The sequence below is a fragment of the Rutilus rutilus genome (genome assembly GCF_951802725.1).
Source record: "Rutilus rutilus genome assembly, chromosome: 22".
Taxonomy (NCBI): Eukaryota; Metazoa; Chordata; class Actinopteri; order Cypriniformes; family Leuciscidae; genus Rutilus; species Rutilus rutilus.
In genome coordinates, this window is record NC_140227.1 from 2,621,821 (window position 1) to 2,636,697 (window position 14,877).

The 14,877-nt window shown below is 38.5% G+C and overlaps 2 protein-coding genes across 2 annotated transcripts; one reads left to right on the forward strand and one right to left on the reverse strand.

Moving 5' to 3' along the window:
* The first annotated feature begins 427 nt into the window (after positions 1-427).
* On the forward strand, positions 428-11,965 carry ift52 (intraflagellar transport 52 homolog (Chlamydomonas)). The gene is made up of 14 exons (XM_084394795.1): positions 428-522; positions 716-999; positions 2,269-2,356; positions 2,449-2,578; positions 3,180-3,255; positions 3,360-3,431; positions 4,523-4,649; positions 4,742-4,825; positions 6,449-6,517; positions 7,917-8,071; positions 9,775-9,862; positions 10,013-10,121; positions 10,230-10,375; positions 11,715-11,965. Exons 2-14 carry the CDS (start codon positions 872-874, stop codon positions 11,757-11,759), a joined length of 1,317 nt encoding a protein of 438 aa, XP_084250921.1. The 5' UTR covers positions 428-522; positions 716-871; the 3' UTR covers positions 11,760-11,965.
* Positions 11,966-13,040: 1,075 nt separating this feature from the next.
* LOC311281454 (uncharacterized protein) lies at positions 13,041-14,837 on the reverse strand. Its single transcript, XM_084394394.1, has 3 exons — positions 14,805-14,837; positions 14,113-14,689; positions 13,041-13,143 (listed from the first exon to the last, which is right to left on the reverse strand). Exons 1-2 carry the CDS (start codon positions 14,827-14,829, stop codon positions 14,130-14,132), a joined length of 585 nt encoding a protein of 194 aa, XP_084250520.1. The 5' UTR covers positions 14,830-14,837; the 3' UTR covers positions 13,041-13,143; positions 14,113-14,129.
* Positions 14,838-14,877: the final 40 nt, after the last annotated feature.

The window sequence follows — 14,877 nt, forward strand, 5'->3', positions numbered from 1 at the left end:
ATAATATATCGAATAATATTATTGCAGTGGTTCGTTTTTTTTGCTAGACCAACTATTTTCCCAATCTTTCCTAATCTAGAAGTAAAATAAAATAATTTCAACTCAAATATTGCATGCCCATATTTGAAAGGCAGTCATGTAAGCTGAATTATATTTCTGTCATCCCATCCTATCAGGTCACTCCTGACTAATATTTCATCTGACTTTCTACTTATTTTTTTTATTATAGGTTGTGTTGCTAACTTCTCAAAGGTTACCTGGTTAATGGTAGTTTCAACGTTTGATCAAAAAAAAAAAAAAAAACACCTAGTATACATAGTTATGACTTAGTTTGCCATAAAAATCTCATAACCTATATATGGGAAATGGGCATCCATAATTGACTCAGCCACTTTTAAAACGATTAGTACACAAGTACGCAAACACAGTTGCTATGAAGGAAGCTCCCCTGGTTACACTTGTGTTGTCCATAAATACCCACAATGCATCGCTCACGGCCACCACATTTTGGGGAATTCTGTGGTAACTTTTATTCCTTTTTCGTTTTTTAGAAGCATTTACATTTTGTACAATGACGTCGCGTTATGACTCTCCCGTTATTTAACAGATTTGATCAGTTGTGTAGCGAGAGTTGTTAGCTTTAGCTTGCTAGCTTAGCCGCTCATAACGGTGACATGATAATCCACAATAATTACAGTTTATGTATATTTTGCAGTTCTTGCTGTTGCTGTCGCTCAACGTCGGGGTTGTCATGAGGCGATAATGTATTGAAATATTAAATACATCAGCCTGTGAGGAAAACAGCGACGAAAGCATCGTGCTTTGTGTATTAGAGACAGTAATCTGTCCATCTGTAAATATTGTGATCCATATGCCAGCAATGGACAAAGAGCAACGAAATATCGTTGTTTTCAACGCATCCAAACGAGAGCTCTTCACCTCCAGCTCTGGATATAAGTCCTTGCAGAAGAAATTAAGAGCACAATGGAAGATTCAAAGGTGACATCTCTTAAATGGCGCATGTAAACATGTTTACAGGTGTTAAGGAGGTTTATTCACTACATTGTTGATGTGCCCTATTTATATCACAAAACAGGAATTATGCAGACATTTTGTTGGATTTGCAGATATGCTAATAAAATACCCATTAGAAATGAATGTTCCCATTAACCCCTAAAAAACTAGTTTGACCAGCTAGCATTTTGCCAAGGGGTGATCAGTCTTACTTTTCATATTCAAATTAGACCAATCTAGATGACTAAACCAATGTTACTGAAGTACGGAAGCTTGTTTTGCTACAGAATATTTTTTAGACTCTTTTTTCCCCCTCAGAATTGTGAGGGGGATAAGTCAGAATTGCAAGATGTAAAGGTTTGAGATATAAAGTCACAATTCTGAGAAAAAAAAAGTAAAAATTGCGCGATATAAATTCAGACTTGCAAGATGTAAACTCAATTACGAATTACGAGATGTAAACTCAAAATTACGAGAAAAAAGTTAGAATTGTGAGGAATAAACTCAGAATTCTGAGGGAAAAAGTCAGAATTGCGAGATCTAACTCAGAATTGCGAGATCTAACTCAGAATTACGAGATCTAACTCAGAATTGTGAGATGTTACTCAGAATTACGAGATCTAACTCAGAATTGCGAGATGTTACTCAGAATTACGAGATCTAACTCAGAATTGCGAGATGTTACTCAGAATTACGAGATCTAACTCAGAATTGCGAGATGTAACTCAGAATTACGAGATGTTACTCAGAATTACGAGATGTTACTCAGAATTATGAGATATAACTCGGAATTACGAGATGTTAACTCGGAATTACGAGATGTTAACTCGGAATTACGAGATGTAACTCAGAATTACGAGATGTAACTCAGAATTGCGAGATGTAGGCTAACTCAGAATTACGAGATCTAACTCAGAATTGCGAGATGTAACTCAGAATTACGAGATGTAACTCAGAATTGCGAGATGTAACTCAGAATTGCGAGATGTAACTCAGAATTGCAAGGAAAAACATCAAAGTTGTGAAATGCAAACTAAAAAAGGTACAGTTGCAAGTTTATATCTCGCAATTTTTAGGACAGAAAAGTCCGAATTGTGAGATGTAAACACACAATTATAAGTTTATAACTTGCAACTGTGAAATATAAACACAATTGTGAGAGAAAAAAAGTTACTTAGAATTGATTTTATTTATTTATTTATCTTATTTCGTGGCAGAAACAAGCTTCCATACTAAACTATGCATGTTCCTCAGCATCAAAGAGGAGCTCAGCTTGGAGAAGCTCCAGGGAGTGAAGCTATGGATCACTGCGGGCCCTCGAGAGAAGTTCACTGCTGCTGAGGTGAGGATCTGAGGCACACGTACGGATGAGTTCAGACTAACGCCACCAGAGGCTTCGCTGTGAAACTGCTGTGTGTTTGCTGTGTGCTTCAGCTGGAGGTTCTTAAGCAGTATCTGGACGGTGGTGGAGCTCTTCTGGTGATGCTCGGAGAAGGAGGAGAAATGAAATATGACACTAATATCAACTTCCTCCTGGAAGAGTTTGGCATTATGATAAACAATGGTAAGTGTGTTTTGGTCTTAATGTCACCTGTACATCATAGTCTCATTAACTAAAACAAAATGTTTACGTTAATTCAGAAAATGGTTATTGCTGTTTTTAAAAAATATTTTGGTGTGTGTGTATATATATATATATATATATTTATATATATATATACACACAGAAAACAATAATATATACATATTTGAAAAACATTTACACCATTTTAAAAGTTTTGATTTAACGAATTTTATTTAATGTCAGGTGGTATAAAAAGAAATTTTCCTTCCACATTAAAAACATTTGCGTAGACACAACTATATATTTTTTCAAACATATTTTTCAAGTCAAGATCTCAAGATACAGAATAAAATTTCCCCCAAATATCTTGTCATTATGATATTATGCTATGAACAATATTTTAAAACTATTTTATAAAGTTATTTTTCTTTAATATGATGTTATGGGGCGTCCACTACCTTGACATTCTTTATCTTGTGCCTCATAAAAATCTTGAATTATTATTATTTTTTTTTTATATATTTTCATCTGGGAAGAGGTGTGTTCAAGTTTAAACATTATTCTGAAATGTATATATATTTTTTTTGTATTGGATTTGCAGATGCAGTAATAAGGAACGTCTATTATAAATATTTCCATCCCAAAGAAGCTCTTGTGTCTAATGGTGTTCTGAACAGGTCTGTGTCTCCCACGTGTGTTGAAATGTTTCTCTGTGAATTTGTTTGGAGATTATATTGAAACTAAATGATTTTAATGATTTTAATCATCTTCTTTTTTCCAGGGAGATCAGTCGTGCCGCTGGTAAAGTGGTCACAGGGGTGATTGATGAAGAAAATTCGGGGAATAATTCACAGTAAGCTTGAGCTGAATGTTCTGTTTATGTTATCAGAGGTTGATCTATGTTTGAGGAGGAACCTGTAAGGTTTTCTTCTCTTCCAGTTCTTTTAGTTTCTCCAGTCTTACCAACCGTACAGAGATACAGTGGTTTTACAGTTAAAGTGCCCCTTTTATGCTGTTTTCGGGTTGTTTTGGAGTCTCCTACAACAGGTTTACAAGCATCCAAGCTCAAAAAACGCTTTATTTCCTCATAATCTCCACTGCAACATCAGCTCTTTTCTCTCAGTGTCTGAAACGCTTCGATCAAGGATTCAGTCTCTCTAAACCCCGCCTCTCTGAGAGCTGCTCTGCTCTGATTGGTCAGATGACCCAGTCTGTTGTGATTGGTCGACCGTGTCAGAAACCAAACGCTCATTAGGATATCTGTGATCAGAATGATTTGGTTTAATTCCCTCCAGAAGCTTCTCATACGAGTGTGTTCCCAAACACCAGCATCCGAACGCTAGAGGACATGACAGTGTTTGTTGTGTTTCCCTGAGACAAACTCATTTATGATGGAGGGGAAAAGAGCCTGAATGCAGCAACTTCCATTTTGTGCCAATTCCACAGGATATGAGGATTTTGTTCTCTAGAACACATGGGATTAAACCGGTGCTTTATTTGCAAAAAAAATAATGCAATATTCACATTTTGTGCATAAGGTAAATTCGCAAGTGAGAAACATAGCTAAAGTGGATTTGCTCTGTCAGCAGAAAACAGCGTATTCTCCACACGAGCAACACGAACCAAACTCTTCCAGTCTCAGATAAACTACAGTGTTTGAGGGTCAAAGTAGACGTTGTTCACGGCAGCCAATGAAGAACATAGACTGGCGTTATGCAAATCTGTTACAAACCTACGCAGATTCAGCAGGAAGTGAGACTGGAATTACTGACGACTCGTTTCAGTTCAGAATCACTTTGATCTTTAAAACTGTGCAGATCTTTTACATTCACAAACAGCTCTATCACACACTCCATGAAAGATAATATCCCAAAAAGCGTAATAGGGGCACTTTAAAGTCCCACATCAGAATGTGTAACGACTTTTTATTTGATGGTTACACAGGGCACTTACGTTCGTTTACCCGTATGGGGCCACATTAAATGTGATGAAGCCTGCGGTGGCCGTCCTGTCCACTGGCTCCGTGTGTTTTCCACTCAACAGGCCTGTTCTCGCCTTCCATCAGCCTAAGGTGTGTGTGCAGTCATTCTGATGATCACACCTCAGTCATACCTGTGTTCAGCTCACTGGGCTTTATTCTGAGCTGTCTCTGTTTGTGTCTAGAACGCTGGCAAGTTGGCAGTTCTGGGATCATGTCACATGTTCAGTGACCAGTACCTGGACAAGGAGGAGAACAGTAAAATCATGGTAGGATATTCATTTGCTATTGCAAAATGTCACTCATACTGATGGCGAAAATGTAGGGTTAGGAGTTTGTTCAAAGTGTGATTAATTGCAAATTAGTCGTTTTGCAGAACCCCTAACCCTAAACTTTCACCCGTACAGTAGCTCGTCTTGCACAGTATGTGCCATGGATGATAACCTCAAATCATGAGGCTCAAGGCTGGAATACACTACACAACTTTTGTCCAGATTTTTGCCCTGATTTGCAGTATGGACAGTTTGTCACTGAAAGTCCGAGCCAGATTTTGTAAAGTCACAAGGCGCGTTTCCATTACAAATTTGCACAAAACGTTTGCAATTTTTTTTTTTTTTTTTTTTTTTCTTCTAAATGTCGACAAAAAACTATTGCGAAATGACGGCGTTTCCATTAACTGATGTTATGCGACTAAAACTTCATTTTTTCCTCTCGTGATAAGTTAAAATCATTCCAAAAGCCATTGCAACGGACGTTGGTAGGTTTATGTACTATATCCCAGCCACTGCACTAGCCGTTATTATTAATCAAAGGAGACGTATGTGTGTTTTCCAGGCATTAATGGTAAGGAACGACCCTTATTATTACTTGTGAGCGGCACATATGAGGAGTTTCTGGGTGTTTCTCCCTCATTTCTGCTTCGAGGTCTTTGATTGCGGCATTTATTTGAGGTTTAGAATCCATTATTCCTGTAATTCTTCTGTCTTTTATGAATTTAATAAAGAACTCTGTCTCGTAATCTGTCCAAACACACCGCGTCATCTACGTCAGGTGACCTGTAAATGCGCAAAAACTGTTTCCATTGCAGTTTTGCGAAATATTTATTTTCCGAACTGCCTGAAAAACCTCCTCAAAAAACTTTTTTGCGATAAATCAGAGTTTTTGCGCAATTGACGTGTTTCCATTGGGCGTATTTTCAATTCGCAATTTCAATTTGGCCAATTTGAAGGGTAATGGAAACGCGGCTACAGTTGACAGAATTCTCATAGTGCACAGACTCTCATCCAGTCAGATGATCTCAAACATGTTTTTGAACACATATTGTTGTCATTTATCACACGTTTCCTGGCAAAAAGGGCTTATTTCTGCACAAGTCTGTTGTTCTGAACGACTGTTAGTGTGTGATTCTCAATTGTTTAGTAACCATGTACAACGTCGGCAAGTGTGTGATGCCAAGTGTTTGAAAATCTGTTTAGATTAAACGTTGTGTGGTATATTCCAGCCTTTACCGAGGAGATGTGTTATTATTTTAAAAGCATATAAAGCACACACATCCAAAAGTATCTAAAATACTGGTGCGTAACCGAAGATTTATAAAAAACAAAAACAAAATAAAGTCAGCTAATGTTTTGTGGGAGTGTGCTGACTCTGTTTTGTATGTGTTATTGCCGTTATTACAGTACCAGATTAACCAGACTGAACACCCTAGCAAACACACAGCAAAACGTTAACAAACACTTTAACAACTTAACACCTAGGATTGTGGTGGTGATCCTTGCATGGGCAAGCACCGCTCTCATGTCCTTCATAAAATGTAAAAACTCAGTTACTTTTGTGCTTATTGTTTAGAATGTACTGTTTTTTCATGCAATAATATAATGTGTACGTTGCAGGATGTTGTTTTCCAGTGGCTTACAACCGATAGCGTTCCTCTCAACCAGATAGATGCAGAAGACCCAGAGGTGAGCGAACTTGGTCACCTTCATATCTGTGTTACAAGACTCCACTGTTCAAAAGTTTGGGCTCATTATTATGATCACCATCTGCATTCTCACCAAGGCTGCATTTATTTGATAAAAAATACAGTGAAACAGTGGAAAATTATTACAATTTAAAGTAACTGTTTTCTATTTTAATATATGCTAAAATTTAATTTATTCATGTGAATATTAAGGCTCAATCCCAATTCGCCCCTTGCCCCTACCCCTTGGCCCTACCCCTCCGTTTTGCGCGTTCCCGTGAAGGGGTAGGGTTGTCTCGATTCTCTTTTGGTTGGAGGGGTAGGGGTAAGGGGTAGGGGTAGGGGTAAGGGGAAGGGCCAGATAGCCCTTGAAACGAAGATTTTTCGGGACCACACTTCAAATGAAGGGGTATGAGAAATGTACCTGCATACACCGGCTACAGAGGCAACATGACTGCCAATAATCATTTTCTTTATGTCACATTCAATCTTGTGTTCATATTTACGGTCGTGTTATTCAAATAAACGGTTGCCAAAAAATCGCTAAAGTTCGTTAACAATATGACGCGTGTAAAAAGCAAAAGTTTGAAGCGAAGTGGACGCGCGAATGAGGCGCCGCGCTAAACGCCTCATTTGCGCCGTACGACCTCCAGACGCGCGTAAACGCGTCTTAACATTGAAATCACTCGCGCCAGACACTCTATTCGTGTTTGGTGTGAACGCAGCATTAGGCGTCGAAGATATCGTCATCTCTGTTGTTTTCTGCGAACTTCAGAAGAAAAATGCAAAAAAATAGCTGTAACTTACGCAAGACTACAGCTGACGACGGCATCTTGGAAGTTTGTGATAAACATTGGCGCATCTCCTGTGACGTAGGCGCTAGCAACGACGTATAATGACGTGTAACGGTGTAGTAGTGGTGTCCCATTTCTTAGGGGAATATTTTCACCCCTATGCCTTGCCACTCTGTTTCAAGGGGCAAGGGTAAGGGGTAGGCGAAGGGTTAGGGGTAGGCGAAGGGGTATAAAATAGAATTGGGATTGGGCCATTGTAAAGTGTAATTTATTCCTGTGATCAAAGCTGAATTTTCAGCATCATTACTCCAGTCTTCAGTGTCACATGATCCTTCACAAATCATTCTAATATGATGATTTGCTGCTCTCAAGAATCATTTCTGATTATTATCAGTGTTGGAAACATTCATATTTTTGTGGAAACTGATACATTTTAAATTGAAAGTTCTAAATAAACGCATTTACAGATAGAAATCTAACATTCTAAGTGTCTTTACTGTGAGCTCTCAAACTTCTGGACAGTAGTGTATATCTGACCCGACTACAGAACACACAGGTCACGCTTCAGGACTGTGAGGTGACAAGTCTTCCTTTAATTTTTCCCAGATCACAGACTACACCATGCTTCCGGACACCGGGAGTCTGTCCGACCGTCTGAGAGTGTGTCTGCAGGAGGGAGACGAGAACCCGCGAGATTTCACATCCCTGTTTGACATGTCTCTGCTAAAGCTGCACACAAACACTCTTCCCTCTGTCCTGGAGTAAGATGCACATTTCCTAAAGAGGCTTTCATGTTGTGTTCCGACATAAACACACACGGTCATGCACTGAACTGTTCTTGTGTGCTCGAGTCGATAGAAAACAGTGTCACAAGGGCATGAGTTTGTGTGTTCGCTAGGGGTGTAACGAGACCCTCATGTCACGATTCGATACATATCACGATACTGAACTCGCGATACGATATTATTGCAATACTCCAAGTTAGTGTTGTCACGATACCAAAATGATTGTTTCGATACCGATACCAAGTCAAGAATTGCGATTTCGATACTTTTCCTGAAAAGGGGGAAACACTCTCAAATATCATCGCTGTGCTTTATTTTAAAACCGGGACAACATTCTAATCATATAACACACTAATAAATGAACATATGAACAGCAGAATTATTAAACATTTGAACAAAATATGAAATATAAAAATATAACAAATAAATTAGAGCAATGACATTCAAGGTAAAAAAATATTAAATTTAGCAGCATTATCTCAGTTATCATAAGAAACATAAGAGTTACCGGTAATAAATTTATCTTGATTCTGAACTTTGAATAAAAATATGAACAGCGATTATATTAAACAATGTTTAGCCTAATATTGGTAACAACATATGATAAGCCTCACTGGTGATATATTTGACATATGGGGAGAGAGTTGTGGAAGGCCTATACTTCATGTTTAAACATAAATATATAGCAGCAAAGACAACGTCGGCAGTGTTGACGGCAAAATAGGCTACAGAATATTTCGTTCTGTATTGAGAGGTGCAGTATTTGAAAATCGATTTTTTTTTAAACATTTATATCTGCATTATGTCAAAACCTAGACTTTCAAACATCAAAATGTAATTTATTAATATGTATTCGTGTCAAAATGACATAGAAACATCTTTTCCTATTCTATTTTGCCTGGAAACGCTTCCAACACGCTTGCGTGATGCGTGAAAAATAGGCGTCGGTTCTATTCTTGCATGCACGCGTTTTCCGCGCGGCTCGGGCGTGCATCACGCAGGCAGTGTCCTAGCTCTAAACGTGGGAGCTGAAATAAAAACGGACACGCCACGCAGCCAGTGTGTCGCCGGCCTTACAAATCTGGAACGTGGTCATTCTTAGAAGTATCGATACTAATAAATTTAGGTATCGTGACGTTTTTAATTTCCGAGAATCGCGATACTTTTGAAGTATCGGTGCACCGTGCAACACTACTCCAAGACACATGATAAAATGTTAACATGAGGTTAAATTAACTGTTGATTAAAAATCTAAATTTGGTGTTACATTGAGTGTGTGTAAATGAATCGGTTTAGACTTGGTGCTGAAACCCGAAGCACAGGACAATAGAGACACCAGAATAACAATATTCATGATTCTGAAGCTGAAAACACAGAATTGTTTTAGATGAATATGCTTTTAGATATATTTATAATAATGTAGGACACTTTTACTGGTAACATCAGACATTTGGCATTATCAGGACACACAAATATTCCCCCACTGCATTATTATACATTATACTCAACATTATATTTAGTAGTTTAATGTAGTACTGACACTAAATTTTAATTTGGGTGAAATATACACAATACATATTGTTGCATTTTTGTATTACGATATATTGTTACACTACTAATGCTTGACCAATCAGACATGCATTGAAATATTAATAACTAATGAAAGTCTGTATTTTTAGTGCCTACAAGCTGCTGAATGTAAAACATGAAGCTCTCCAGCTGATCACACCTCAGTTTGAAACTCCTCTTCCTCTTCTGCAACCGGCCGTGAGTCCGTCTTCATCACATCAGCTCTCCACACACTGTCCACTGACTTTAGTTTCTCTAAATCTCAACTTTGATTATTCCCTGCTGGAAATGCCTTAAAGTGTGTTTGTAGACGATCTGTGTTTGACTGAGGCGTTGTTTTGTGCTCAGGTCTTTCAGCCAGCGTTCAGGGACCTTCGCCCACCCATGCTTGACCTTTTTGACCTTGACGAGACCTTTTCTTCTGAGAAAGTGAGGCTGGCTCAGCTCTCAAACAAATGTGAGTTTCTTTCCATTGGCTCCGAATGCACAGAACCATTTGTAATGCTGTCATCGTCTCGAGTTTGAGCGGGTGGCGATTTGTAATGGTTGCGTTGTCTTCTCTAAGGTACTGATGATGATCTTGAGTTTTATGTACGTAAGTGTGGAGACATCTTAGGAGTGACGGGGAAGTTGGACAAGGACAAGAGAGATGCCAAGCACATACTGGAGCACGTCTTCTTCCAGGTGGTGGAGTTCAAGAAGCTCAATGTAGTAAGTTGGACACACATTCTTTAATGTAAAGATTGTATTGGTATGGTAATTTGTGCACCCACATGTTTCAAACTGGTAGGATTTTCTTTTTTCTGTGAACCATAAAAAGGAAAGGATAGGCTAAATGTTCCACACAACGTAAGTGGATGGTGATTTATACTGTAAAGTGCCTGAGATCTTAAAGTCCCCCTGTGGTGAAAATCCAGCTTTTAATGTTGTTTATGTGTCTATGTGGTGTTTTTAATCTGCTTTAAGACAAACCATGTGTAAATTCTTAAGTCGACACCATTGCTGAGTATTTTCTCCTTAAAACTGCAGTGAACCAAAGACAGTCTCAAAAACACACTTTGAAATAATTTTGATAGCGCTTAGCCCTGTTCATTAGGATCCAGACAGAGATGAAGCTAGAAGCGACCAAACACCTCCACGCTTTCACTATTTAAATACAGTTACACGAGTAGTTACACGACCAAGTATGGTGACAATGATGAGAGAGGTATGTATCAACTCGTCTTAGTTAAGGGAATAACATTGTTTAATATGAAAAATCGGTGAAGTATCCCTTTAAGGCAAGAAGACATTTTTTCACACACACACACACATACAAAAAAAAAAGTTTCAATATGTCATTTTGGTGATCAAAGATGAGTTTTTAGTGATAGAATTATTGACTACAGGGGGACTTTAAATTTAATTTAAAATACTATGGAATATCACGTTAGATTAAATAATGTTACACACAAGCCTTAAGGAGGACTACTTTTATGATATTTGTGTGATGTTTTATTGGTTCTTTATGGATTTATGTTAAAGAGCAGCTTGTACATTCTGCCCAAAATTTCTTTTTGTGTTTGACGGAAGATAGAAAATAATTAGTGGTTTGAACAACTGTTAATGAGCGGGAGAAAATTACAACATTTTCATTCTTGGGTGAATTATTATCTTTAAGTCATCATGAAAGGGAAGGCCACGTTGGTCTTTTCTTCCCTATTGTAATGTAAATCTGAGTGAAACGGCTTCTGGAACAAGAACAAATGTGGGCGGGGCTTGAGTTTGTCTGTGTGGAATTGATTGGATGGTTGTGGTTTGCTATTGGTGGATCTCATGTGAGTGACAGGTTGCCCCGCCCTCATCATCAGAGAAGAGTAGAGATGCTGCAAGAGGGAGAGGAAGTTATTCTGATTCAAGATTTTGAGACACATGAATTTAAAACAATAATGATGTGCACCGATAAATAATTTATAATAAAACACTGCAATATAAAAAATTAAAAAAAAAGAATTGTCCATTTTGATTTTATGGTGGCTTTAATATTGCTTCTTTTTTCTCTTTCCTGAAGGAGCATGATATCGACACCACAGAAGCAAGATTCAACATGTATTGAAGCAGGCAGACCGTGGAGCAAGGACTTGATTTGGAGATGTGTGTGTGTGTGTGTATGTATATATATATATATATATTTCAGTAGAACCATATACACATACAGTCAGGTGTGGTTCATCTGAACTTTCCAAGCCTATGGTTTAAAGAATTCACAAGCTTTCTTGTAACATTGAGTTTTTTTTTCTTCAATAAATATGCTTTTTCTCATGTTGGAACATATTTGTATAAACACACACATTGGCATCCAAATCCAATCTTCGAGATTGAGAAATTTCTGACATCAAGCATGTGAGACTTTATGCCAGTGGTTGTCAGTTCTGTCCCTGAGTTCCCCTGTTTGTGATGTCTCTCATCTGACACACTCATTTCAGGTCTTGAAATGGTTAATAAGGTTCCAGGTTAATAAGGGAAACATTTTTCCTTTGAGTGCTTCACGGTCAGACGACAGAGGTTCCCGTTCATATGGATCCAGAAACACTACGCCCCTGTAGACTGAAGCCCAATAACACCACTGTTTTCTCAAACTCATGTTAGTGTAGTTCACACGGAGATGACAGGATTGCTTTCAGAAACTTGCACTTTGAATCCAGTTTTCAAAAGTTTGCATTTTCAGGCACTCAAATTGCTGTTGCGGTTTCAATGAACAGCCAAAACACAAGTTTTCAGGTGTGAACGGTCTACAACGTGCAGTTCTGGGGCTCCTCCAGGACCAGGGTTGGGAACCACTGCTTTATTCCATTGGCACATGACTGAGAGAACATTGAAACCGAAACATGTTTTTGAAGTCATTCACGTGCTTTATGCACTGCAAAAGTCTTCAGGATTTCTGTCTTGTTTTCTAGTACAAATATCTTTTTAAATAAACATTTACTTGAGAACCAAAACTGCTTGACTGATGTTAAGGCCTGTTTTCTGAAAAACTGATCAAAATTAAGTTTTTGCTTTAAAACAAGAACAAATGACTGTCAGTGAGGTCAGAGAAATAATCCTGTTTTCCCTTTGAATCAAGTTTATTTCTGACCCCGCTGGCAGATATCTTCTTATTTTAAGCATAAACTCATTTTGATGCGTTTTTTTTTTTTCTTCAGAGATCAATACTTAATATCTTAATTTATCTAGTCATTTTGCTTAAAGGAAATCTTGAGGTAAGACTGGAAGACAAGATCATACTTATTTCCCTTGTTTTTGCAGCGTGAAGCTCACTCACCCCCAATTAATACAATCTTCAGTAGATTGTTTGTAACATACACTTACAATGAATACATTGAAATGTACAATGAAATGTTGAAGGCATTAACACTTTAATGAAAAACATTAAATAAACACTTTTAGTACAAATACATTTACATAAATCACAGGTGCCATTCTAGTAAGCGTCGCATCACCTGTAAAACAAAGCAGAAGGTTAGAACCTCATTACGTCAAGGATTGGTATTAGCATCAGTGTTGGGGGAGAGTTACTCATTACAAGTAACTTGAGTTATGTAATCAGATTACTTTTTCCAGTAACACATTACTTTTTCACTTTACAACAAGATATCCAAGTTACTTTTTAAAAGTAGTAACGCTAGTTAATTTTTTACATTTATTGACTGACATCTCTCCTGTCCTGATGTTGAGAAATAAAGTGAGGTGTGTGTGTGTGTGTGTGTGTGTGTGTGTGTGTGTGTGTGTGTGTGTGTGTGTGTGTGTGTGTGTGTGTGTGTGTGTGTGTGTGTGTGTGTGTGTGTGTGTGTGGTGTGTGTGTGTGTGTGTATTTTAGTTCTAGACTAAATGTGAACATGCATTTACTCATCTCACTGCCACGAAAACATTCAGTAATCCTCAAAATGGATCAAAACAGTAAAATGTAATCTCAGAAATTTCCACAAAACTTTTATAATTAACTATATTAAATTACACAAATATACTTTATGCATTTAATCTCACTTTATTAACCAATGTCTTTGCTGCTGGCCTTCAGTGATCGAATTCAACCACACCAATAAACAAAAGCTACTTCAGGTATGATTTAGAAATAAGAGTGTTGAACTTCCTTCTCCTGTATCCTATTATTCTTTCATTTTAATTACTTTAAAGGTTTAAACATGTACGTAAATATGCATTTCCTTCAGCCTGAGGCTCATTCACTTCACTTTTGGTGTGAAAGGGCCTTTACATTCGCCAAAAATTTAACTTTGTTATTAAAAAACAAACAAGGCCAGGTGAGAAAAAGTAACGCAAAAGTAACGTAACGCATTACTTCTCATAAAAAGTAACCCAGTTAGTTACTTTTTTGGGGGAGTAACGCAATATCGTGATGCATTACTTTTAAAAAGTGACGTTCCCCAACACCGATTAGCATGCATACACACCTAAAGCAGGGCGTCCATCAAATGGCCAAGTTGGATGAACTCTGTTCCTCTCTGAGATCTGGGATTGCAGGAGCTTGACCCGATCCCTGCCAGACCATTTCCCTCCAGGAGCGCTGAAGATCCCCGGAAACATTAGGGCCGGCCCACGGAGAGATCTCAGGGGGCACCGAGGGGTTAATGGGACTCCATGTGGACTCCAAACACGACTTCGGGCTCTCGACGATGGCCTTCACGAGGGACACTTCCCACGAGGGGTGCGTGACGGTCAGGTCGACGCAGGACAGGTCCAGCGAGCTTCCCAGGATCGGCTTCTGAACCTTCACTCTCTCGTAGGGCGTGGAGGACTTGCCTTGCACTGGACTGTTGCCCGGGGAGAGAGTGTTCTTCAGGGCAACTAAAGGTGAAAGAAGACTCGTGGAGTAGTTCAGACACGGGTTGGGCTCTGAATACTCCAGCACAACACCTTTACTCGGCCTCAGGAACCCGTCGGATGAAAGCGCTGATAAAGATAGACTCTGGTCCGTGCAAAACCCTCTGTCAAAGTCAGACATCGACGGGCCCTCAGAGCTCCTCAGCTCTACAAAACAAGCAGGGTTTCATTATGCGTGAAAACAGCTTACAACTGGAAAAAAGTATGGTTAGATTTTATTTAAACGTCAAAATGAGTATTTGTAAATGCATTAGGTCTTCACCATGTCTATCCAGTCTTGAATCCATTAGGAAAGTGTGGTGTTAATTAGACTCAGCTTGCATTTATAGCTGTGC

Coding starts and splice junctions, on each gene's coding strand:
- LOC311281454 (XM_084394394.1), bottom strand. CDS start 14,829: ATGGATTCAAGACTGGATAGACATG. Junction 14,690..14,804: donor TTCAAGACTGGATAGACATG/GTGAAGACCTAA, acceptor CTTGTTTTGTAG/AGCTGAGGAGCTCTGAGGGC.
- ift52 (XM_084394795.1), top strand. CDS start 872: ATGCCAGCAATGGACAAAGAGCAACGAAATATCGTTGTTTTCAACGCA. Junction 3,256..3,359: donor TCTAATGGTGTTCTGAACAG/GTCTGTGTCTCC, acceptor TCTTTTTTCCAG/GGAGATCAGTCGTGCCGCTG. Junction 4,826..6,448: donor AGGAGAACAGTAAAATCATG/GTAGGATATTCA, acceptor TGTACGTTGCAG/GATGTTGTTTTCCAGTGGCT.